This window comes from Eriocheir sinensis, chromosome 13, assembly GCF_024679095.1.
Source record: "Eriocheir sinensis breed Jianghai 21 chromosome 13, ASM2467909v1, whole genome shotgun sequence".
In the NCBI taxonomy this organism is placed as follows: Eukaryota; Metazoa; Arthropoda; class Malacostraca; order Decapoda; family Varunidae; genus Eriocheir; species Eriocheir sinensis.
The window spans coordinates 20529391-20550971 of NC_066521.1; the positions used below are offsets into that span (position 1 = coordinate 20529391).

At 44.4% G+C, this 21581-nt stretch overlaps 1 protein-coding gene across 2 annotated transcripts; it reads right to left on the reverse strand.

The window, feature by feature from the left end:
- Positions 1-43: 43 nt before the first annotated feature.
- On the reverse strand, positions 44-12281 carry LOC126998157 (uncharacterized). 2 transcript variants are annotated; one of them, XM_050859593.1, is made up of 5 exons: positions 12214-12281; positions 6210-6288; positions 3800-5523; positions 3174-3290; positions 44-829 (listed from the first exon to the last, which is right to left on the reverse strand). In XM_050859593.1, exons 1-5 carry the CDS (start codon positions 12237-12239, stop codon positions 673-675), a joined length of 2103 nt encoding a protein of 700 aa, XP_050715550.1. In that variant the 5' UTR covers positions 12240-12281; the 3' UTR covers positions 44-672. The 2 variants fall into 2 exon arrangements, with proteins under 2 accessions (XP_050715550.1, XP_050715549.1); XM_050859592.1 differs by lacking the exon at positions 12214-12281 and having other exon boundaries at positions 6210-6423.
- Between the last annotated feature and the right edge of the window lie 9300 nt (positions 12282-21581).

Sequence of the window (21581 nt, forward strand, 5' to 3'; positions counted from 1 at the left end):
ACGTTTTCTATCTTCTTTGGTTTATGTTTTGTTTTTGAGTCATGGCACTTTTTTTTTTGGGGGGGGGGCGCTCTGGTTTACTTTTTTTGGGGGTCTACTTTATCTCTTGTTTTTTTTTTGTTGTTTTTTGCGTAGTCTTTCGGTTTATCTGAGTTTCATTTTTACTTTCGTGTCTAAGGATTTGTGGTAGATAGGAAAACAGAACTTGATTATCGCGAAGTTAGTTTTTAGTCGTTTACGTAAAAGTTTTCTGCATTTTTTTGGTCACAACCAATACGGAACTCCACCAAGGGAACCAAAACTGTCCCTCTCGTCGGCCTCAGTTCACAGTCTTTACGTTGATTTGCTGCTTACTGCTCGTCCTTGTGATTTAGCGTTGTCTGCGGTAGTCTTCCCATTTTCACTACGAAGCAGACCACAAAAGAGGCAGAAGGGCGCTAAAGCATGTCCTCTACTGCACAGACTCGGCCTTAGCACACTTTCCTTACGATGATGAGTGGTTTGTTGCGCTTTCTTCGGTACAAACTCCTCATTTTCGCTACAAGGCAGATAACAAAAAAGGCAGAGAGATCAAAAGCATGTCCCTCTACTGCACAGACTCGTTGGCCTTAGCTCACTGTCTTCATAATATTGGAATCTCGCACGTACTCTCGGTTCTTGGCCCCAGCGTCACTAAGGCGGCGCCCACGGCTGTCCATGGTTGAGGGGGTGAGCGGGATGATAGAGGAGGGACCGGTATCGTTCGGGATGCTGCATGAAGTAGCGTGGAGCGTAGAACCTCGCCTTGGTGTTCCTGGCCGGGATGTAGTGTACCTCTTCGTCGAACCAGCTGAGGAAAGAGAGAAAATGGGGCTTGTTGAGTGTAAGGAGAGAGAGGGAATGGGTTGATGAGTGTGAGGAAAGAGAGTAAGGGGCTTCGTAAGTGTGTGAGTAAGTAAGGAGAAAAAAAAGGGGTTGGTGAGTGAACAGGTGAGAGTGAGGAAGGAGAGTACAGGGTTTCGTGAGTGTGTAGATGAGATGAAAGAGAATGGGGCTTGATAAGAGAAGGAGAGGGAAGGAAAGGGGAGGAGAGAACGGAACTTGTGAGTCTAGGTTAAGTGAGAGGGGAAGAAAACGAGGAAAGGTAAGGATAGGATAAGAAAGGGAGCTTGGTTTGTGTGTGTAGGTGAGAGGAAAGAGAGAATGGGCTTGGTGAGAGAAGAGGAGGGAAGGAGAGAACGGGATTAGTGAGTGACTATGTAGGGAAGTGTGAGGGAGGAGAAAACGGGGTAAGATCAAGGTAGGATAACAAAGGGAGCTGGTGTGTGTGTGTAGGTGAGAGGAAAGAGAGAAGGAGGCTTAATAAGAGGAGAGAGAAGGAGAAGGAAGGAGAGAAAGGAGTTGGTGAGTATTTACGGAACTGTGAGAGAGGAGAAAACGAGATAAGGTCAAGGAAGGATAAGAAAAGGAGCTTGGTTTGTGTGTGTGGGTGAGAGGAAAGAGAGAAGGAGGCTTGATTAGAGGAGAGGGAAGGAGAGAAAGGAGTTGGTGAGTATCTACGGAACTGTGAGGGAGGAGAAAACGGGGTAACATAAGAGAAGGATAAGTAGGGCTGCAAAGTTGTGGGGAAGTTACGGAGGGATGAGGCACGCTATTGATTTACTACACACTTGTTTGGCGCAACAGGAGACGAGAAAAGAGCGGCGTGGCGGGAGCCTGCGAAGTTGTGGGAAAGTTATGAAGGGATGAACCGGGTTGTAAGAGTAGTATGGAGGCGATTATTTGAGCCACAGGAGACGAAGAAAAATAACAAGAAGAAGAAGATGAACAAGAACAAGAACAAGAAGAACAAGAAGAAGAACAAGAAGAAGAAAAAAAAAAGAAGTAGAAGAAGAAGAGTTTTGACTGGCGTATCGTGAGTCTAGGAAGCTGTACAGAAAGGAGTTTTTTCACGTTAAACTTTGAGAAATGTGGACTAAAAAGTTTTCCTTGAGGCTTACTAGAAAGGTACAGATTCTTCGTTATGAGAAAATACTGGAACCTTAAAACAGTAGCTATTAACTCTCCAGACAGCGTTATAGAAAATGAGTTCTTATCAGTAAACTACAAAAAAGGAAGACATAAGAATCCCTACTCACAGAAACGTAATAAAGACAAAAAAAGTTCTTATTAATAAACTAGAAAAGAGAAAGAAAAAAAATCGCTTGAAGCACCTGACCAAGATTTACTTTTTCCCTGTCATAAGAAACTACTAAAACCAAACAAAGATTAAAATATAGACGAGCAAAACCAACCTTCAGTACATAGCAAGCAGCCATTTCCCGGAAGACTGTGTGGAAGAGGATAACACTAATTCATTTCCTAAAACTTCAGGGACGTCCTCAGACTTTGCTGTCGAGCGCGCTAAGTCGCCGGAACGAGAAAATAGAAGCCAAACTATTCAGGGGATTCCCGGGAAATTATTATAAACTGTTGAGGCGAAGGAAAGGGAAAGGAAGGACCAGAGGGGAACCGTCAGCCAGCACTTAGGAGGCGAAGGGAAGGGAAGGAAAGGGAATGGAAAGGATGGGTAGAGAAGGGAATGGAAGGGAAAGGAAAGGACGGGTAGAGAAGGGAAGGGAAGGGAAGGACCGGAGAGGAGCAGTCAGCCAGCACTTAGGAGGCGAAGGGAAGGGAAGGGAAAGGACGGGTGGAGAAGGGAAAGGAAGGGAAGTGAAGAGGAGCAGGCAGCCAGCACTTAAGAGGCGAATGGAAGGGAAGGGAAGGGAGGGAGGGGAGCAGCCAGTCACTTCTAGAGAGGCGAAGGGGAATGAAGGAAAGGGAAGGGATGGGCAGGGTAGAGAAGGGAAGGGAAGGGAAGAGAAGAGAAGACGAGAGCACCCAGCCAGCACTTACAGGCGAAGGGAAGAGAAGGAGAAAGCAGGGAAGGGAAGGGAAGGGAAGGGAAGGGAAGAGAAGAGAAGAGAAGAGAAGGGAAGGGAAGGGAAGGGAAGAGAAGAGAAGAGAAGAGAAGAGAAGAGAAGAGAAGAGAAGGGAAGGGAAGGGAAGGGAAGGGAAGAGAAGAGAAGGGAAGGGAAGGGAAGGGAAGGGATGGAAAAGGAAGGCAAGAGAAGACCAGCCAGCCAGTTCCCTTAAGAGGCGGAAGGAAAGGAAACTTGAATCTACCCAACGTGTACTCATTCTGATATACTTACACGCCTTCCCGTATCCTGGAGGCGATGTAGGTCAGGTTCTTCTTCTCCGGCATGTTCCCCCACCGAGGCTTGTCATCCGCCTGCGCCGAGTTCATCTTGACCACTATGTTGACGGGACTGTTGAAGAAGGAAGGAAGAAGGTTTTACAAGAGTCTTCATACTGCGTCTGTTTTTGTTCTTCCTCTTCCTCCCCCGCTTCTAATTCTTCCTCATCCTTTTACTTCTCCTCCTCTTTCTCTTTCTCCTCCTCCTCTTCCTAAAGCTAGAAATTATAGATAATGTATAATGATGTTTACAAGCCTTTGAACTAATGTAGTACCTCTCTCCTCCCCCTCTTCCTCCTCCTCTTCTTTCCCCTCTCTCTCTCTCTTCTCTTCTTCCTCCCTCTCTTCTTTCTGCTTTTAATCCATCTACACAAACTCAACGACAAAGAAATCGTCTCCCTTTTTCTTTTGCTCTTCCTTCTCTACTCTCTTTCTCTCTCCTTCCTCTCTTCCTCCTCCTTTCAACCCGTGTATACACAAGCCACGACAAAGGAAGCGTAAAACTTGAGGAGATAATAGTTTGGCGCTGTTAAGAAGACTCCAACACACGTGGCACCTGAGAGTCACTTCGCTGGCACTCACCTGAAGCACCAGGAACAGTGCCAGCCAGCGTAGTGCCCAGCCGAGCCCAGCACCCACTCCTTCACCAGGTGGCCCTCCTCGCGGTACTTCTTCATCTTCTTGCGCAGCTTGTAGTACCGCCAGAGCCCCGTCTTCCGGATATAGAAGGCATTGTTATACAGCACCTTCGTCAGCATCCCAATGGTGGCCACGGAATTGACCTCGCTGACCATCTCCTTGGCGCCCTTGAACCAGATACTCCAAGTGTCCTTCGGGGGAACCTTCCAGAAGAACCCAAAGACATTCCATTGATATGTTAAGCCGATGGGTTCTGGGTACCCATCGTATACCTTCAAGAATGTGATGACCTCGCGCGTTGGCAGCTCGTCCGCGTCTGAGAGCACAAAGAGGTCATCATCCCGAAGGTCTTTGAGGAGTGGAAGACCTTTGTTGCTCAAGTGGAGTCTGAGGTAGGAGTCCGCGATCCATCCATTGGTCTTCGAGATGCGTGGGAAGGTATCAAGACTCACGTACAGTATCTTGTCTTGAAACTCTCGCATGTACCCGGACCTCAGCCGTTCCAGGAAAAGAAACGCCTTGGGGTCCCCGTGCGCCGTGTAGTTCGACTCCGCGATGATGAAGACGTCCACCACTTCGTAGAGTTCGTGCAGACGCGCCTCGAACATCGCGAACTCGTGGTTGACAGTAACGCCGTTGATCACCCTCCGCGGCACCTTTCTTTGCCTCAGTTTTGTGTTTGGGTGCTTGTTGCGGTACGTGTCAAACCAGGCAGCCTCAGGGATCCCGCAGTCCACGCCGAAGTAACCCTCCAGACAGTGACACCCGCCGCCAACCCCTCGCGAAGTCGCCTCAACATCCGTCCCTGCGGTGAAACAAGTAGCCTCGCCGATGTCTGCGAAGTGCTCCGTCTGGTCGTCCTTCATCGTCATCTTGAAGGGCTTGTGAGAGTCGTACGCCTTGAATTTGTAGTCCTTCGTCTCTTCCAACTCGTCCTCAACCCTGGTATCAGTTCCCACGGCAGCGTTTCTGTGTCTCGTACGCTTGGAGTGAGAATTCTGGCTCGATTTACTCTCGTTCTTCGTCCCTGAGCCGTTATGGTCACGTGGAGTCGTTCTCTTCGTCGTGGTGGACTTCCCGGGGTCGTCATCCACCAGAAGAAAGGAGTTGCCATCACTGCGATACGTGACATACTCATCCACGAAGCCACGACCGATGTTTGGGTCTTCCTCCTCCTCCTCCTCCTTCCCAGCCTTCCCCAGCGTCTGACCTCCATGTCTTATCGTCCTCTTAGGCTCTGGATGCTCAAACACCTCTTTCCTTTGGTTTTCCGCTCTCGACTCCTGCTTCTTTTCCTTCCTTTCCTTTACTATCGTCTGCCCTTCAAGTTCTTTCCATGCCCCAACTTTCCGATGCTCAAGAACCTTCCCATCATCACCTAGGACCTGTTTCTCGCCTCTAGACTCCTCCTTATTGCTTTGGGTTTGAACTCGAGTCTTCGGGGACATAGGAGGACGCGATTCTTGTACTTCGATGTCGGGTTGAGTCTTTGAACGGTCTATTGGAGCTTCGATGGACGCTGTTGTGGGGACGTTGAACATGATTACGTACTGCCCCACCCTTTCTGGCGTCTCCCGCTGGGTCTGCCATTTCTGCTGCGCCTCCTGATGGTTTTCTTCCTCCTGCTGCTGCTGTAACAAGGAGAGCACGCACGCGGCCACGAAAACCTGCGGGAAAAAAGAAGAATATAATGAAGTTTTTTTTCGATGTCTGAGCTATTTAGGTTCATCAGTAACAGTAGACTATGAACATTGGGGCTTTTAGGGAACTTCTTTTTTCTTACAGTAAAGGAGACCGTTCAAGGGCGTGAAAATAAAGAAAGAAAACAATAATGAAAAAAAAAGCCCGTTACTTATTGCTCCTGAATGGAATGGAAGCTTTTTTTTTTTCGTTAATAAGCTTTACTTTTTGCTTTGATAGATAACAGATTTTAAACATGTACTTATTTTGTTGGTATGGATGACTGGGTAGTGTGTTTATAGATGTATAGAGAAGGAAAACTATTTGAGGAAAACAAGATTAGGTCATTTCTTATATGCATACATCCACGCATACACCACCACCACCACCACCACCATCACCACTATCATCACCTTCACCTCCCATATACACCTCCATAACTCACCATCATCACCATCACTACACACATATACACCCACTCATCATCACCTCCATCACCACCACCACTATCATCACCTCCACCTTTAATATACACCTCCATAACTCACCATCATCACCATCACTACACACATATACATCCACTCACCATCACCACCATCACCACCACCACTATCACCACCAACACCTTCCATATACACCTCCATCACTCACCATCACCACCATCACCACTTACCTGCACCACCATCAACACCACCGCACTCTTCACCACCGCCTTCCTTCTCCACCACATGGCTACAGACCTCCTCCAAGATCTGCCAGAGAGGAAGTCAGTCTCAGTCATCCCGTCAGTCAGTTAGTCAGTCAGATTTTTTTTTTAGTTATTTACAAGAACAGAAGCATAGAATAAGCACACACACACACACACACACACACACACACACACACACACACACACACACACACACACACACATCACTAAAGGCATATAATTACTTCCTTCCTCCTGCTCCTCCTCCTCTTCCTCCTCCTTCCCCTCCTCCTCCTCCTCCTCCTCCACATGTTGACTGGCAAGGGGTACAGTACACTCTCAAATCTTCCCTTCCACTCACCCTCAAGTGGAAGATGGAAGAAGGAGGAGGAGGAGGAGGAGGAGGAGGAGGAGATCAAATATTATAGGAGAGAGGAGGTGGAAGGAGGAGAGAGGGAAGACGAGTGAGGTAGGAAAGGAAATAAGGGAGGAAGAGAAGTGGAAAATGAGAGTACAAGGAGGAGGAGGAGGAGGAAAGAGTGGGAAAAAATCATATAGGGACTTGAAAGAGAAGGAAAAGAAATGAGAGAGAGAGAGAGAGAGAGAGAGAGAGAGAGAGAGAGAGAGAGAGAGAGAGAGAGAGATAAGAGGCGTAAAGTGCAGGAAAGAGAAAAATGAAAAGGAGGAAGAGGAAGAGGAAGAAGAGGAAGGTAATGAACAACAGGAAGACGTAAATTATAACAGGAAAATAAAGAAGAAAGGCGTCTAGGGTTTAATGGAGGGAAGGAGGAGGAGGAGGAGGAAGAAGAGGAGGAGGAGGAGGAGGAGGAGGTAGGTAGATAATGAAAGGAAACGAGAGAAAAAGTAGTAAAAAAAGGGAAGGAAAAAGAAGGTGGAGAAGAGGAGGAATGAAGGGAATGAGAAAGGAGGGAGAGGGAAACAGAGGAGGAAAAGAAAGAGGAGGAGGAGGAGGAGGAGGAAAGAAGGAAGAGAGGGAGATATTGGAAGGAATGGAGAGAAAAAAAAAACAGTAGCGAGAAGGGGGAGAAATGAAGGAGGTGGAGGAGAGGAAGGAGGAGAGAAAAAGGATGGAAAAGAAGGAAGTGGAGGAAAGGAAAGAAGGAGGAGAGGAAAATACTGGAAGAAAACGAGAGAGAATACAGAAGGGAGAGAGAAGGAGGAGAAGGAGAAGAGGAAGGAAGGGAATGGGAAAGAAGAGAAGGATAAAAAATGAAGAGGAAAGTGAGGGAAAGAGGAGTAAAGGAGGGAAGAGGAAGAGGAAGAGGAAAAGGAAGGAGGGTAAAAAAGGGAAGGGAGGAAAAAAGGTTTAATTTCCTCTCCCTTTTCCTTCTCTCCCCTTCCCTTTCTCTCCCCTTCCCTTCACTCCCTTCCCTTTTCTCTCTTCCTTTACCTTTCTTTATTTCCCCTCCCTTTCTTTTTCTCTTCTCTCCCTTCTTCTCTTCTTCCACCTTTCTCTCCCCTCTTCTCTTCTTCCACCTTTCCCTTCTCTCCTTCCTTTCTCCCTTCACCCCCTTCCCTTTTCTCTCTTCCTTTACCTTTCTTTATTTCCCCTCCCTTTCTTTTTCTCTTCTCTCCCTTCTTCTCTTCTTCCACCTTTTCCCTTCTCTCCCCTTCCCTTTCTCTCACCTTCCATTCACTCCCTTCCCTTTTCTCTCTTCCTTTACCTTTCTTTATTTCCCCTCCCTTTCTTTTTCTCTTCCCTCCCTTCTTCTCTTCTTCCACCTTTTCCCTTCTCTCCCCTTCCCTTTCTCTCACCTTTCCTTCACTCCCTTCCCTTTTCTCTCTTCCTTTACCTTCGCTTTGTCTCCCCTCCTTTTCCTTTCCTCTTCTCTCTCTTCCTCTCCTCTTCCATCTTCCTCCCCATTTTCTTCTCTTCCTTTTCCCTCCTCCGCCTTTCCTCTTCATTTCCCTTCACCCTCCAATTCCTTGATCTCTCCTCCTCTATGCGTATCTGCACACACACACACGCACACAAACACACACACGCACACGCACACACACACACACACGCACACGCACACACACGCCCGGGCCCGTTAGTCACGTCACCCTCCAACGTTTTTTAAGTTTTTGTGACACTGTAGAAGAAGCGTGACTACAAGGAGGAAGAGGAGGAGGAGGAGGAGGAGGAGGAGGAGGAGGAGGGGGAGGAGAAGGGTTAGAGGGGAAGGAAAGTGGCCTGGATTCGATGGGTGATTTGCACACACACACACACACACACACACACACACACACACACACACACACACACACACACACACACACACATACAAAAGACGACCCCGTTTGCAAAGGAACAGCTGTGTGTGTGTGTGTGTGTGTGTGTGTGTGTGTGTGTGAAACCACCAAAACCTCATCCCTTTCTCTCTCCTCTTCCTCCTCCTCCTCCTCCTCCTCCTCCTCCAACTCCTGCACCTCCTCCTCCTCCTCTTGTAACTATAAACAAAAATTAAATATAAAAAATATATATAAAAAAGCAAAATGAATTGGTGATAATAATAATAATAATAATAATAATAATAATAATAATAATAATAATAATAATAATAATAATAATAATTTAGTGTCAATAACAATAAGATTTTTTTTTTCGATCACGAGTGCAACTTCTTTCGTTATTTTTTTATTTTATTTGGTTTCTATTGTCATCGTTTCGCACTTTTTTTTTCTAAAGTTTTCCCACAATGCAGCAGTTCCCGTTAGCTCTATTGTGGTTGTTGTTGTTGTTGTTGCTGTTATGGTTGCCGGTTGATTGATGCCATTTAACCGTTTCCTTCGTTCTCTTTTACCTTCTGTAGTAGTAGTAGTAGTAGTAGTAGTAGTAGTAGTAGTAGTAGTAATTTGGCTGATTTTTGTGGTTTCAGTTAGTTAATAGCAGTGGTGGTGGTGGTGGTAATGGTGGTAGTGGTGGTCGTAGGGGTGTTAGTGGTCGTGGTGGTGGTGGTGGTAGTGGTGGTGTAGTGGTCGTTGTAGTTGCGGTGAGGAAGGTCGAAGTAATTGCGGTAATGATGGTTTGCGTAGTGGTTGTGGTGGTGGTAGTGGTAGTCGTGGTAACCGTATAGCCATGGTGGTGGTGGTGGTGGCGTGCATTCCCTCAGCTTCGTTAATACAGCGCTAATCCTCCCACGCAAGATGAGTTTGGAGGTGGAAATTGCACTATATCATTACCATTTTAACGAGGCGGGGCGAGGAGAGGAGGAGGGTGACCTGTACGCGAGGGAGAGAGAGAGAGAGAGAGGTAGAAGAGAAGGAAGAGAGAGAGGAAGAGAGTAGGAGGGTGACCTGTACGCGAGAGAGAAGAGAGAGGCTGAAGAGAAGGAAGAGAGAGGAAGAGAGTATATAGGAGGGTGACCTTTACGCGAGAGAAAGAGAGAGGTAGAAGAGAAAGAAGAGAGAGAGAGGAAGAGAGCAGGAGGAGAAGGGAGGAGAGAGGACAGAGAAGGAAGAAAGAAGGAGAGGTGCGGTGTGTAGCAAGGGAGAAGAGAAGGAAGAGGGGAAGAAAAGGAGAAGAAGTAGAGAAGGAAAAGGGGAAGAGTAGGAGGAGAAGAAGTAGAGAAGAAGGAGAGGAAGAGAATGGGAAGTGAGGAGAAGGATGTGACTTGAGAGAGAGGAAGAAGAGGGGAAGAAAGTGGGAAAAGAAAGGGAGGAGAGAGGAGGAGAGAGAGGGAGGAAGAGGGCGAGAAGAGGAGGAGAGAGGAATTAAAGGAAGGTAGAAGAGAAAGAGGGAAGGAGAGGAGGAAGAGACGGAGGTAAAGAGGAGAGAAGAGGGTGAAGAGAAGGAAAAAGGAAGTAGAGAGAGAAGGGAAAGAAGAAGAAGAAGAAGAAGAACAGGAGCTAGAACAAGGAACAGAGAGAGAGAGAGATATAGCGTCCGTGTTTACCGATGCAAATATGAGAAACAACAATTAAAAAAAAGAGGAATTAAAACAAATCAAATTCATTATACGTTCCGGTTCTTGCATGACCTCAAACAATCATCACCCTTCATTTCCTCCTATTCACGTTTCTGCTTAGCTCTCTCTCCCCCCACCCTCTCTCTCTCTCTCTCTCTCGCTCTCTCTCTCTCTCTCTGGCCATGGTATGCACGTTTTTCTCACATATTTACAGGTCGGGTTCGCGTGTCGGTGTGGAATGCAAAACAGCCGGGCAATGCGTCAAGCGTACGGCCGCGGGACTGGGCTGATACGAGGCGATATATTACTTTATAAGCCTAGTGACGGAGGAGGGGGGAAGGGGATGGGGTCAGGGTGGGGGGGGTGAGTTTTTGGGGGAGGTGGTAAAGGAGGAGGAGGAGGAAGAGGGGTGAGAGTGGAAGGGGTTGGGGAAGAGGAGGAGGAAGAGGAGGAGGAGGAGGAAAGAAACTGCAATGGATCGTGAAAAATTAAATACTGGTGTTGTTAACCTTATGTGAGAGAGAGAGAGAGAGAGAGAGAGAGAGAGAGAGAGAGAGAGAGAGAGAGAGAGAGAGAGAATTAACATCAAGTATATTCACCAGTTTCTCCGAACACACACAAACACATAAGAAAAAAAGAAAAGGGAGGAGGAGAAGGGAAAGGAAGAGGAAGGAGGAAAAGAGGGAGGGAGGGAAAGGTATAGGGGAAAGGAGGGAAAGAAAAGGGAGGAGGTGAGAGAGGAAAAGATGAGGAAAGGAGGAAGGAAAAGGTAGAAGAGGGAGGGAGGGGGAGGAGGGAGAGGAAAGGGAAAAGAAAGGTGAGGCGGAAAAGGTGGAGGAAAGAGGGAGGGAAAGGAGGGGGAGGAGGAGGGAGAAAACAGTAAAAGAGGAAGGAAAGTGGAGGGAAATACAGAAGAGGAAGGGAGGGAGGGAAAAGAATGGAGGTAAGGAGGGAAAATTATGAGAGGAAGGGAGGGGGAGGTATAGAAGGAGGAGAGGGGAATAAAGAGGAGGAAAGGGGGAAAAACAAGGTGGGAGGAAGGGAGGCGAGGTAAAAAGAGGGAAAACTAGAATAGAAAAAGAAGTGGGGGGGGGGAAAGGAGGGGGAAGGGAGGGGAAGAGCAAGGCGATGTCAACCTTTGCATAGAGGAACCACAACCCTTCAGTGCTAATATCCCTTCTTGCTTAATCCTAGAGCGGCCGTTGAACGATCTCTCTCTCTCTCTCTCTCTCTCTCTCTCTCCAGACATAACCACAACAAAATGATCAGAAATCGCTGACTAGTCACCACCCTCAAACAGACAGACAGACAGGCCGTTATCTATCAGTTCCCGCCATGACCGCCAGCTGTTCCGCCCCCCGCCCCTGAAGCCGTAAGCCAGGTAGGGGAGTAGACAGGTGTAAGGGAGAGTAAACAGACCGCAGGTAGAGGTATTAAGCAGGTATAAAGGAGAATCAACTAGCAGACACAAGGAGATGGAGCAAGCAGGTACAGGAAGACACATAGAAGGAAGGAAAGAGAGGAAGGAATTAAAGGAAGAGAAGGAAAGGAATGGAAGGAAAGACGGCGAGAAGATAAAACAAGCAGGTACAGAAAGACCCATGAAAGGAAGGCAATAAAGGAAGGAATAGGAAGGGAAAGGAAAGGAAGAGAAAGACTGCAAATAACTCTGAAATAACTTACCCTGCTAATGCCCAGTCAGTCAGCCGTTCAGTCAGTCAGTCGTATACTCACTCAGTTTAACAGTTCATCAGTCAGTCAGTCAGTCAGTCACACAGTCAAACATCATATACCCACATTAGGTAACCACTCCATCAGTCAACCAGTCAATCAGTCAGTCAGTCAGATATCAATTCACTCAGCTAGTCACTCACTCCATCAGTCATTCAGTCAGTCACACAGTCAGACATCATATACCCACATTAGGTAACCAGTCCATCAGTCAACCAGTCAGTCAGTCAGTCAGTCAGATATCAGTTCACCCAGCTAGTCAATCACTCACTCACTCACTCACTCACCCAATCAGTCACTCAGTCAAAGAAGGACAATTAGAAGAAAAAAAATGTCTTGTTTACCTTAACCAAATGACACGCGAAGTCATGATTGAGGAGAAGTTGTCTACCTCTCTCTCTCTCTCCCTCTCTCTCTCTCTCTCTCTCCTTCACTCCCTCCCTCTCAACACTCCCTCCTCCACCACCGTCACACCAACACTAACCAACGCAAGGGTCGCCACGTTACGCTTCTGTCCCCTCCTCCTCCTCCTCCTCCTCCTCCTCCCTACATTAGAAACTCAGTTGCCTTATAGTAAAGATTGCAGTTCTCTTCTTCTTCTTCCTCTTCCTCCTCCTCTTCCTCTTCTTCTTTTTTTCTTCTTTCTCCTGTTTTTGTTACTACTAATACTAATAATAATAGGTCTTCCTCTTCCTCCTCCTCCTCCTTCTCCTCCTCCTCCTCTTCCTCCTCCTCTTCCTACAAATAATTCACATCATCCTCAACCTCCTTCTTTTTATTATTTCCCTCCTCCTCCTCCTCCTCCTCCTCCTCCTCCTCCTCCTCCTCCTCTTCCTCCTCCTCTCAAATAATTCATCATCCACATCCTCCTTTTTATTCTTCTCCTTTTTCCCTCCTCCTCCTCCTCCTCCTCTTCTTCTTCACACATTTCTCTTCTCATGCTGTGTCACACCCTCCCCCACCCACCCCATGTCACACACACAAACACACACACACACACACACACACACACGTACTTACCTACCCACCAAACCGGACACTGAACACTCAACTCCTCGACCTCAAAAGAAGAAGAAGAAGAAGAAGAAGAAGAAGAAGAAGAAGAAGAAGACCAATAACAATAATAAAAGAAGAAAAGGAACAAACACGGAAGCGGAAAGAAAAGAAAAGAAACAGAGCAGAAAGAGGAAGAGGAGGAAGAGGAGGAGGAGGAGGAGGAGGAAGAGGAAAAAGAAGGTGAAGGGAACTACAAAATTAACAAAAGGAAGAGAAAGGTCAGACAGAGAGAAAGAAACTGGAGAAACTTGAGAAAGAGAAGGAGAATGAAGAAGAGGAGGAGGAGGAGGAGGAGGAGAGAAATCTGAGGTAGAGAGGGTAGAGGAGGAGGAAGACGACGACGACGACGATATATAGACCCGTTAAAGCGAAGACTCTTGACACCGTTGAGAGAAGTTGACACACACGGAATGCTCTGAAGGAAAGACTGAGATATTTTTACTCCTTCTCTTCCTCCTGTTGCTCCTCCTCCTCCTCCTCCTCTACCTCGTCGTCATCACCTTCCTCCTCCTCCAAGTCCTGTTTTTTTCGTCTGTCTCTTCCTCCTTCGTCTGTTCCTCCTCCTCCTCCTCCTCCTCCTGTTTGTTCCTCCTTCGTCTTCTTCTTCTCCTCCTGTTAAAAGTAATGTTCTTTCCTGTTCTTCCTCCTAATGCTTCTCTTCTTCATCCTCTTCCTCTTCCTCCTGTTCTTCTTCCGCTCTTCCTCCTCCTCCTCCCCCTCCCATTTTCTTTTGTGTTACCTTTGCAAATGTTTAAGAATACTAGAATCTATGAGAGTTTAAGCATAAGAGTAAAGTTTAAGAGTATAAAGCGATGCAAGTTAGAAGAAGAAGAATGTTGTTTGCTGTCAAGCGAATAAAAAACACACGCAAGCAACAATATAGTAAACACAAAGGAAATTAAGGATGCAGGAAAAATAATGAGGTTTTGAGAAATATTTATACAACGCCATCACTTTACGCTTCATACCCTCCTCCTCCTCCTCCTCCTTCTCAGTGTGAAATCTGCTGTTTTTTCCGAGTATTGTTTGTCATTTCTTTTCTTTGTTATCTTTCGTCGTTTTGTGACCAATGTGTTTATTTTCTCTTTGACATCTTGGGAAGGGATTAGGTGACTTGCAGAATATAACGTGCGTGGCGGAGTGTTAGCGAGGGTTGAGTCTTGAGAGGAGGAGGAGGAGAAGGGAAAGGAATAGAAAGAGGAGGAGGAGGAGAAGGAAGATGATGATGGTGATGATGAAGAAGAAGACAAAGAAGAACAAGAACAAGAACATGAAGAAATAGAAAGAAGAAGAAGAAGAAGAAGAAGAAGAAGTAAAAAAGAAAAAAGAAAAAGAAGAAAAAGAAGAAGAAGAAAAAAGATTAGCGTAAATTCCTCCAGTTGTTCTTGTTGTTGTTACTGCTGTTGTTGTTGTTTTCTTAATGTCTCTTCATCTACGCTTTTAATCACCTACTCATTTATTTGTGTGTCTATTTATGTGTTTCCTTTATGCATCTTTCTTTGACACACACACAAACAAACACAAACACACACAAACGGCCCCCTCCCCTACCCCCTCGTGGCCCACCCAACACAAGGGGAATCCAAACCTCTTTCTAAGCACCCTTCGTACCCTTTTTATTTCCACATCCCTTCAGATAACGCGGACGAACTTTCTCTCTTTATAGCATTGAATTCCCTCTTGTATCTCGTTATGGAGGTTCAGGGAGCTTAGCGGGACTTTAAGCTGCTGGAAGAGGATCGGATCGCTTCCCCTTTGAGCAATAGATGACGGAGGATTTCACGTATAGGTAATATTGAGGCTTGGATTGTATGATATGCGTTTTCTTATAGGGTCCAATGCTCTTTCTTAGTGTTTTTTTAATGGGTTTGTGTTTTGCTAGGAGGATCAAATTGTTAGTGGGTTTTTTTTCCTTTTTGGTTTTGAGAGATTTATAGTTGTTTTTTTGTTTGTTTGTTTGTTTGTTTGCCACAGTTTACGTATGATAAGAAAATATTTATCTTCCTCTTTCCTCCTCCTCCTCCTCCTCTTCCTCTTCTCTCACTCTTTCCCTCCCTCTCAGGTGGTCCCAGATTTTTTTTTTTTTTTTTGGCATCATTGTCTTTGGTCTTTCAGCTATTTTCTTTATTTATAATTACTGCTTCTCCTCCATGGTTTTCTTTCGTTTTTTATTTGTTTTTCTTTCTATTTGTTTCATTAATTCGTTCTTTCAGTACTTATTCCGCTTTACCTCCATCCTTTCATCCTTCCTTCCTTCCTTCCTTCTTTCTTTCTTTCCCTTTTTCATGCTTCCTTCGTTCCTTCCTTACCTATTTCCTTATTTCTTTCATTTATTCTTTCCTTCCTTCTTTCCATTTTTCCTTCCGTTTCTCTCTCCTTCCCTTCCTTCTCTTTCCTCCATAGCTAGTAGTCGGCAGGAGGTGAGGAAAGAGGAGGAGAAGGAGAAGGAAGGGAGAAGAAGATAGGAGAGAGAGAGAGAGAGAGAGAGAGAGAGAGAGAAGGGAGGAAAGAAGAAAGGAATGTGCAGCCAAGTTTCCATGTCCCTTCTTCATCAACGTCTCTTTTTCTTATCAACCCCATTCTTCCTCCTCCTCTTCCTCCTCCTCCTCCTCCTCCTCCTCCTCCTCCTCCTCCTCCCGCAGTTCGACATATCACGGCCTCATCTTCGCCTTAAGGAACGTCTGACCGCCTCCACCTCACAAAGAACGAAGCCTCAATACGATCGTTCAAGATAACATTTTCTTCTTCAGCGCCTCCTTCAGCAGAGCCTCTTAATTCACCTCCTGACACCCTCCTCTTCCGCCTCTTCTTCCTCTTGGGCCTCCTCCTCCTCCTCCTCCTCGTCCTCCTCCTTTTTCTCTTCCTATAACCCTTCTGCGTCTTCTCCTTCTCTTCCTTTTCCGTTTCTTCTGACCTTCCTGTTCCTCCTCCTCCTCCTCCTCTTCGTTTTCATCTTCCTGTTCCTTTAACCCTCCTATGTCTCCTCCTCTTCCTCCTCCTCCTCCTCCTCCTCTTCTCAGTCTTTCTCCAGCCCCTCTGCGTCTCCTCCTCTCCGTTTTCTTCTTCCCTCTTTCTCCCCCTCCCCCTCTCTTCTCTTCCCCTTCGTCTCTCTCACGCAAGGTTATTGATATGATTCCCACAGAGAGAGAGAGAGAGAGAGAGAGAGAGAGAGAGAGACTGACTCCAGCTATTCTCTCTGGAAGGAGGCCAAAGTCTGACTGAGAGAGAAAGAGCGAGAGAGAGAGACTGACCGTGACCATATAGCAGCGTAGCACCTCAGTATAAATTATAGACGACTGGGACATTATTCTTAAGTCTCCCCTTGAATGGCTTCGTTTTCTTTTATTCTATTCTTAAGTCTCCCTTTAAATGGCTGCGATTTCTTTTATTTTCCTTTTTTTGGGGGGTTATGCATCTCGATCCATTACTCTTGATCATCCTGTTGACTTTGATAGATATAGACCCCCTCCTCCTCCTCCTCCTCCTCCTCTTCTTCCTCTTCTCTTCCCATCATATTTTTTTCCCTTCCCTTCGTGTGTCTTTTCTTACTACATCAAGAAGTTATCTCGAATTAGGGAATGGCCTCCGTCTATATTTATTGTAAAGGGACACGATATATTGTCATTATCGCTTCCTTTGTCCGACTTGGCTCTCCTCTGCTTCAATTCTTCCCTCTTCCATTCCTCCCTTTCGTCACTTCTCTCTCTCTCTCTCTCTCTCTCTCTCTCTCTCTCTCTGGGGATTTTGCCATATTTTTGTAGTGTTATCTAGATTTTTTTTTCCTATAAGTTCTATCCCTTATCTTTCCTTTACTTCGGTGGACATTTAAACCTAGAGAATTTCATTGTCTTCAACACATCAAAAACAGTACACTTTCATTTATCAGTATACTTAGAAAAGACTCGGAGTAACACCCTTTCTTTATGTTCTTCTCAAACTACATTACTTTTTTATCTGGTGGGTGGGGAAGTTTTACATAGATTTACATGTATTTTCAGAGCCCACACAGCCTCCACCTCTCCTTAATTTAGATGCGCAGTAAAGAACATGAACACGAAAAAGAGTGACAGAAAGAGAGGAAGTGAGGAAGGAAGGTGAAAATGGACTAACAAGGGGAAAGGGAAACTTGGGTGAGGGGAGAAACGAAGGCCGTAGGAAATGAATTCAAAAGACGAGCGAGGGAAAAAGAGGAATAAGAAACGGTGGTGTTGGTGGTGGTGGTTTAATTAATTACGAATCTGCGGACCTGTATTCTTAGACGATTTTTGTACTTCTCATATCATTTTATTTCCAAAGGTCGAAAGGAGATTAATGGGGTTTTCATGAAGGATTGATTGATTGATAGTTTATTGTTGCAAGTAAACAACAAAGGAGAAGGGAGGAGCATGCCATCCCAACCCCCAGGCAGTACAGAGTGTGATTATACAACTAATGATACAAAGGTTTTTCTTTTTACATTCATGGCACAGAAGAAGGGTCAAACTACCACCAGGGTAATAAAACACCTGTCACATCATTTCTTTCCAAAGGCTAAAATTGAGATTAATCGGGTTTTTATGAGTTTTTCTTTAGATTCATGGTACAGAAGGGTCAACTAAACTACCACCAGGGTTATACTCACACAGATACTCACAGATGACTTCTGGAAGAGGCCCCTTCAGGCCTGTGACTCCAGTTCCAAACTTACTATATCCTGGTCTGGGTGCCGGACGCGCTGGCCAGCTTCAATACTTGCTCTGTAATCGTATTTTATACTTTGTCCTTTCCATATTTTATCCAGTTTCTTTTCAAAACTTATAACAGACTCTGCATTCACCACTTCTTCCGGCAGACTATTCCAAGTATTTACCACTCTGTTACAGAAAGCATATTTCCTCTTGTCCAACCTTGACCTGCTCTTGTACAACTTTTTACTGTGTCCTCTTGTTCCTGCATCTACACTCATGGTAAATAAGTCCCCACATACTTCTCCATCATATATTCTGCTTAATATTTTGTAAGTTTCAATCATATCTCCTCGTACTCTTCTATATGCCAGTGTTGGTAAATCAAGTTTAATCAGTCTTTCCTCATATGTCATGTTCTTAAGTGTTGGGATTTGTTTGGTGGCTCTTCTCTGGACATTTTCAATAGTTTCGATGTCTTTCTTTTTAAAAGGGCACCATACTTGATTTGCGTATTCAAGGTGAGGGCGTACCATTGCAGTAAACAAGGCCTTGAACTTTGACTCATCCAAAGTTATAAATGTTCTCCTAATAATTCCCACAATCTTGTTTGCCTTGTTTACTTTTTCAGCCAGGTGTTCATCAAAACTCAAATTATTGTCAATTATTACTCCTAAATCCTTTTCATGTTTAACCTCCGTAATTCTTCTTCCATTTTGTATATAAAACTCTCTTCCTGAGCACTTCCGATTCTCATGACACAACACTTTTGGGGGTGAAACCTTAACAACCATTTCTTAGACCAACTTTCCATTCTCAGTAAGTCTTCTTGCAATGCCTCACAGTCTTCCTTATTCTTAATTTCCTTAAACAATTTGGTGTCATCTGCGTACAAAAATACACTGCTGTTATGGATTTCTTCTACCAGGTCATTCACATATATCACGAACAGAGTGGACCCAAAACTGATCCCTGAGGCACGCCACTTATAACTTCTTTCATTTCTGACCTCTCCCCATTCACAATGACCCGTTGTTTCCTACCACACAAAAATGATTTCATCCAGTCAAGTAGTTCTCCAGTAATATTATAACTCCTGAGTTTTTCAAGCAACCGTCTATGGAGGACTGTATCGAAGGCTTTCCTTAAATCACAATAAGCCACATCCACTGCACATCCTTTATCAACAGACTCGGTCCACATACCCAACACTTGAATCAGCTGTAGTACGGTAGACCTCCCTGGTAAGAAGCCATACTGTCTTTTGCTAAATAATTTATTACTCTCCATGTGTTTCATAATGTTTTCCCTCACGATGGTTTCCATAACCTTACTTAATACACTAGTAAGACTCACAGGTCTGTAATTGCTTGGATCACTCTTATCCCCTTTCTTAAATATTGCTGTAATATTAGCAGTTTTGAACTTGACGCATTTTCATGGAATTTGTGAAGATAATCCATAATGGTTCCACAAGCACGTCAGCAGCCTCCAATATAACCCTAGGGTGTAGTCCATCTGGTCCGGGGGATTTATTTCTCTTTAACTTTTTCAATGTTTTTAGTACATCATTCCTTGATATCTCCATAGTTGACAACTGTGGGGTTTGTCTCACTTCCAATTCTGGCACTGCTCCTGGTGGTTCAATTGTAAATACTGATGAAAAATTCTCCCAACTCATCGGCTTTCTCCTTGTCACTTTCTGTCTTTTTATTTTGGTCACCTCCTTATATAATTCTGTAATCCCAGATACTGTCTTTGTCTTGGAGTTAACATACTTCCAGAAAATTTTTGGATTGTGTTTTTAATTTTGTGCTATTGTTTGTTCCTTCAATTTAACTCCTTTCCTTGTTTCTTTCCTAACCTGATTATTTAAATGTCTGTACTCACTTAAAACTCTCTGATATTCCTCATTTCCACTGTTATTTCTTTCTGACAATTTCTTCAATCTTTCCCATAGCCTTTGCTTTTTCTTAATCTTCGCCCTAAGTTTTCTGTTCATGGGTAAATCACTGTTTACGTTTTCCTTGTTTCCCTTTTTTAAACACTCTGCATGGTATGCATTCTCTGATAACTTCTTGCATTTTAGTTGTAAATCTATTCCACATGTCATCTATACTTCCAGTATTCAAGTATACTTTCAGTCTATACTTAGCTTCTCCTTCATTCTTAAGTAATTTCCCCTTTCATATAAGTACACATTCTTCTTTGTCTTCCTTATCTGTGGTTCTATATCACAATGAAAAATTATACTACTATGGTCACTTTTGCCGAGTGGGCTGGTTACCTCAATCTCCTCTACTCTCAGGTCATCATCAGTAAACACAAGGTCAAGCACATTCCCTTTGTCGTTTCCTCTACATCTTGTTATGTCTTTTACATGCTGCACTAAGAAACAATCTCTTATTCTTTCTATAAAACTGTGACTATACTGATCTCCATTTGATACTGTGCAAGTTGTCCAGTTTATATTAGGCAAGTTAAAATCCCCTATAACTATTTTATGATTCGTTCGTTGGTCAGCAATTTCTTGTAACAGATTCAATAAGCTATTATCGTTCACACTGGTGCTGTTTGGACTCCTGTATACAGCCGTGAGCAATATGTCCTCTTTACCTTTTATATTAATTTTATATATTCACAAAATCACCACCCTTCTCAATACTGTAGCACACCCCATGCCTCACATATAACAGCAAACCTCTCCCACAGCTTTCTTCGGATATATTTTCCCCTGACACCTCATATCCCTCAATGTTGAACTCCACAATACTCCTTTCATATCTATAGTTCTTTGGCTTCACCTCAAGTATTACTATCACATGGGGTTTCACTTCCATATCTTCTATTCTTTCCTCAAGTTCATTCACTTTGTCTCTTGTAAATGTATCAACATTACTAAACATCACACATATTTTATTTTGACACTTCATCTTTTCCCCATTCTGCCTCAAGTTTGCTGGATATTTCCTTCTTACTTTCTCCTCACACACAACAGGTACCTTTTCCATGGCTTTCCTCTCACCACATAAAAATTTCCAGTGTCCTTCTCCTCATCACTCTTTTCTTTGGCCTGTTTCCTTAGTTCTTCTCTCTCACGTTCCTCCCTTGTCATATCATGGTACACTACCACATTCCTGAATAAAGGTTCCTTAGCATTTCTTAGTTTATACAAGTTCCTCATGATCCTCATTTTCATTCCTTCCTTTAATGTCACAATCATTGGTCTTGACTTTCTTTCTGGTGCACTGTTCTCACCTCCTTCATTACTTGCGGGCTGAGGCACCATACCTATCCTCCGTAATTCCACAACGTCACTATCAAAACAATTTAGGTCCAACTCTCCACAAAACTCTTTAAACATTAGCTTATCATGTCTCATCTTGTCTTCTCTATCCTCCATATTAAACCCACTTATCATGACTTCCGGCATTCTGTGAAGAATTATATTATTCTCTCTACGGAGAATGTCCTTAACTTGTTCCACTGCCTCCTCTGCAATCCCACTTTTGCCTGCTTTTGTAGTACTTTGTGAGTTGTAAGTATTCTGAGTTTCCATCACATAATCCTTGCAAGATTTTACTAAATCATCCTTTACCTCATTGTAAATTTTCTCCTTAGCTTCTTCAATTAGATTACCTTTTATGACATTCATATCCTTATGCACCTCTACAAGCTTATCTGTCTTTCCCATTTCCAACACTCTAAGTTCTTCGATTTTCTCTTTCACTCCATCCATTTCTATACTAAGTCGGCTCTTAACACTTTCAACAGCACCAAGCTTAACATATGTCTCCTTCTCAAAATTCTTCATCCTTGTTTCCATTACATCTTGTCTCTTTTCTAACTTTGTAATGTGGTTCAGAACCTTACCAGCAACAATATCACATTTGTTGCAGTACCAGTGGAGTTTGCTAGCATCAGCCCTCCCTAAAAATTTATATACCTCTCTTGATACTCCTTCACACTTAATATGGTGCCAAAATTCACAA

What these genes read in the sequence shown, in the direction of transcription:
- LOC126998157 (XM_050859592.1), bottom strand. Translation starts at nt 6,317, where the DNA reads ATGACTGAGACTGACTTCCTCTCTGGCAGATCTTGGAGGAGGTCTGTA. An exon ending in CACTGTTCCTGGTGCTTCAG is followed by an intron (nt 3,291 to 3,799) that starts GTGAGTGCCAGC and finishes CTTCTTCAACAG; the next exon opens with TCCCGTCAACATAGTGGTCA. An exon ending in TCCAGGATACGGGAAGGCGT is followed by an intron (nt 830 to 3,173) that starts GTAAGTATATCA and finishes CTCTTTCCTCAG; the next exon opens with CTGGTTCGACGAAGAGGTAC.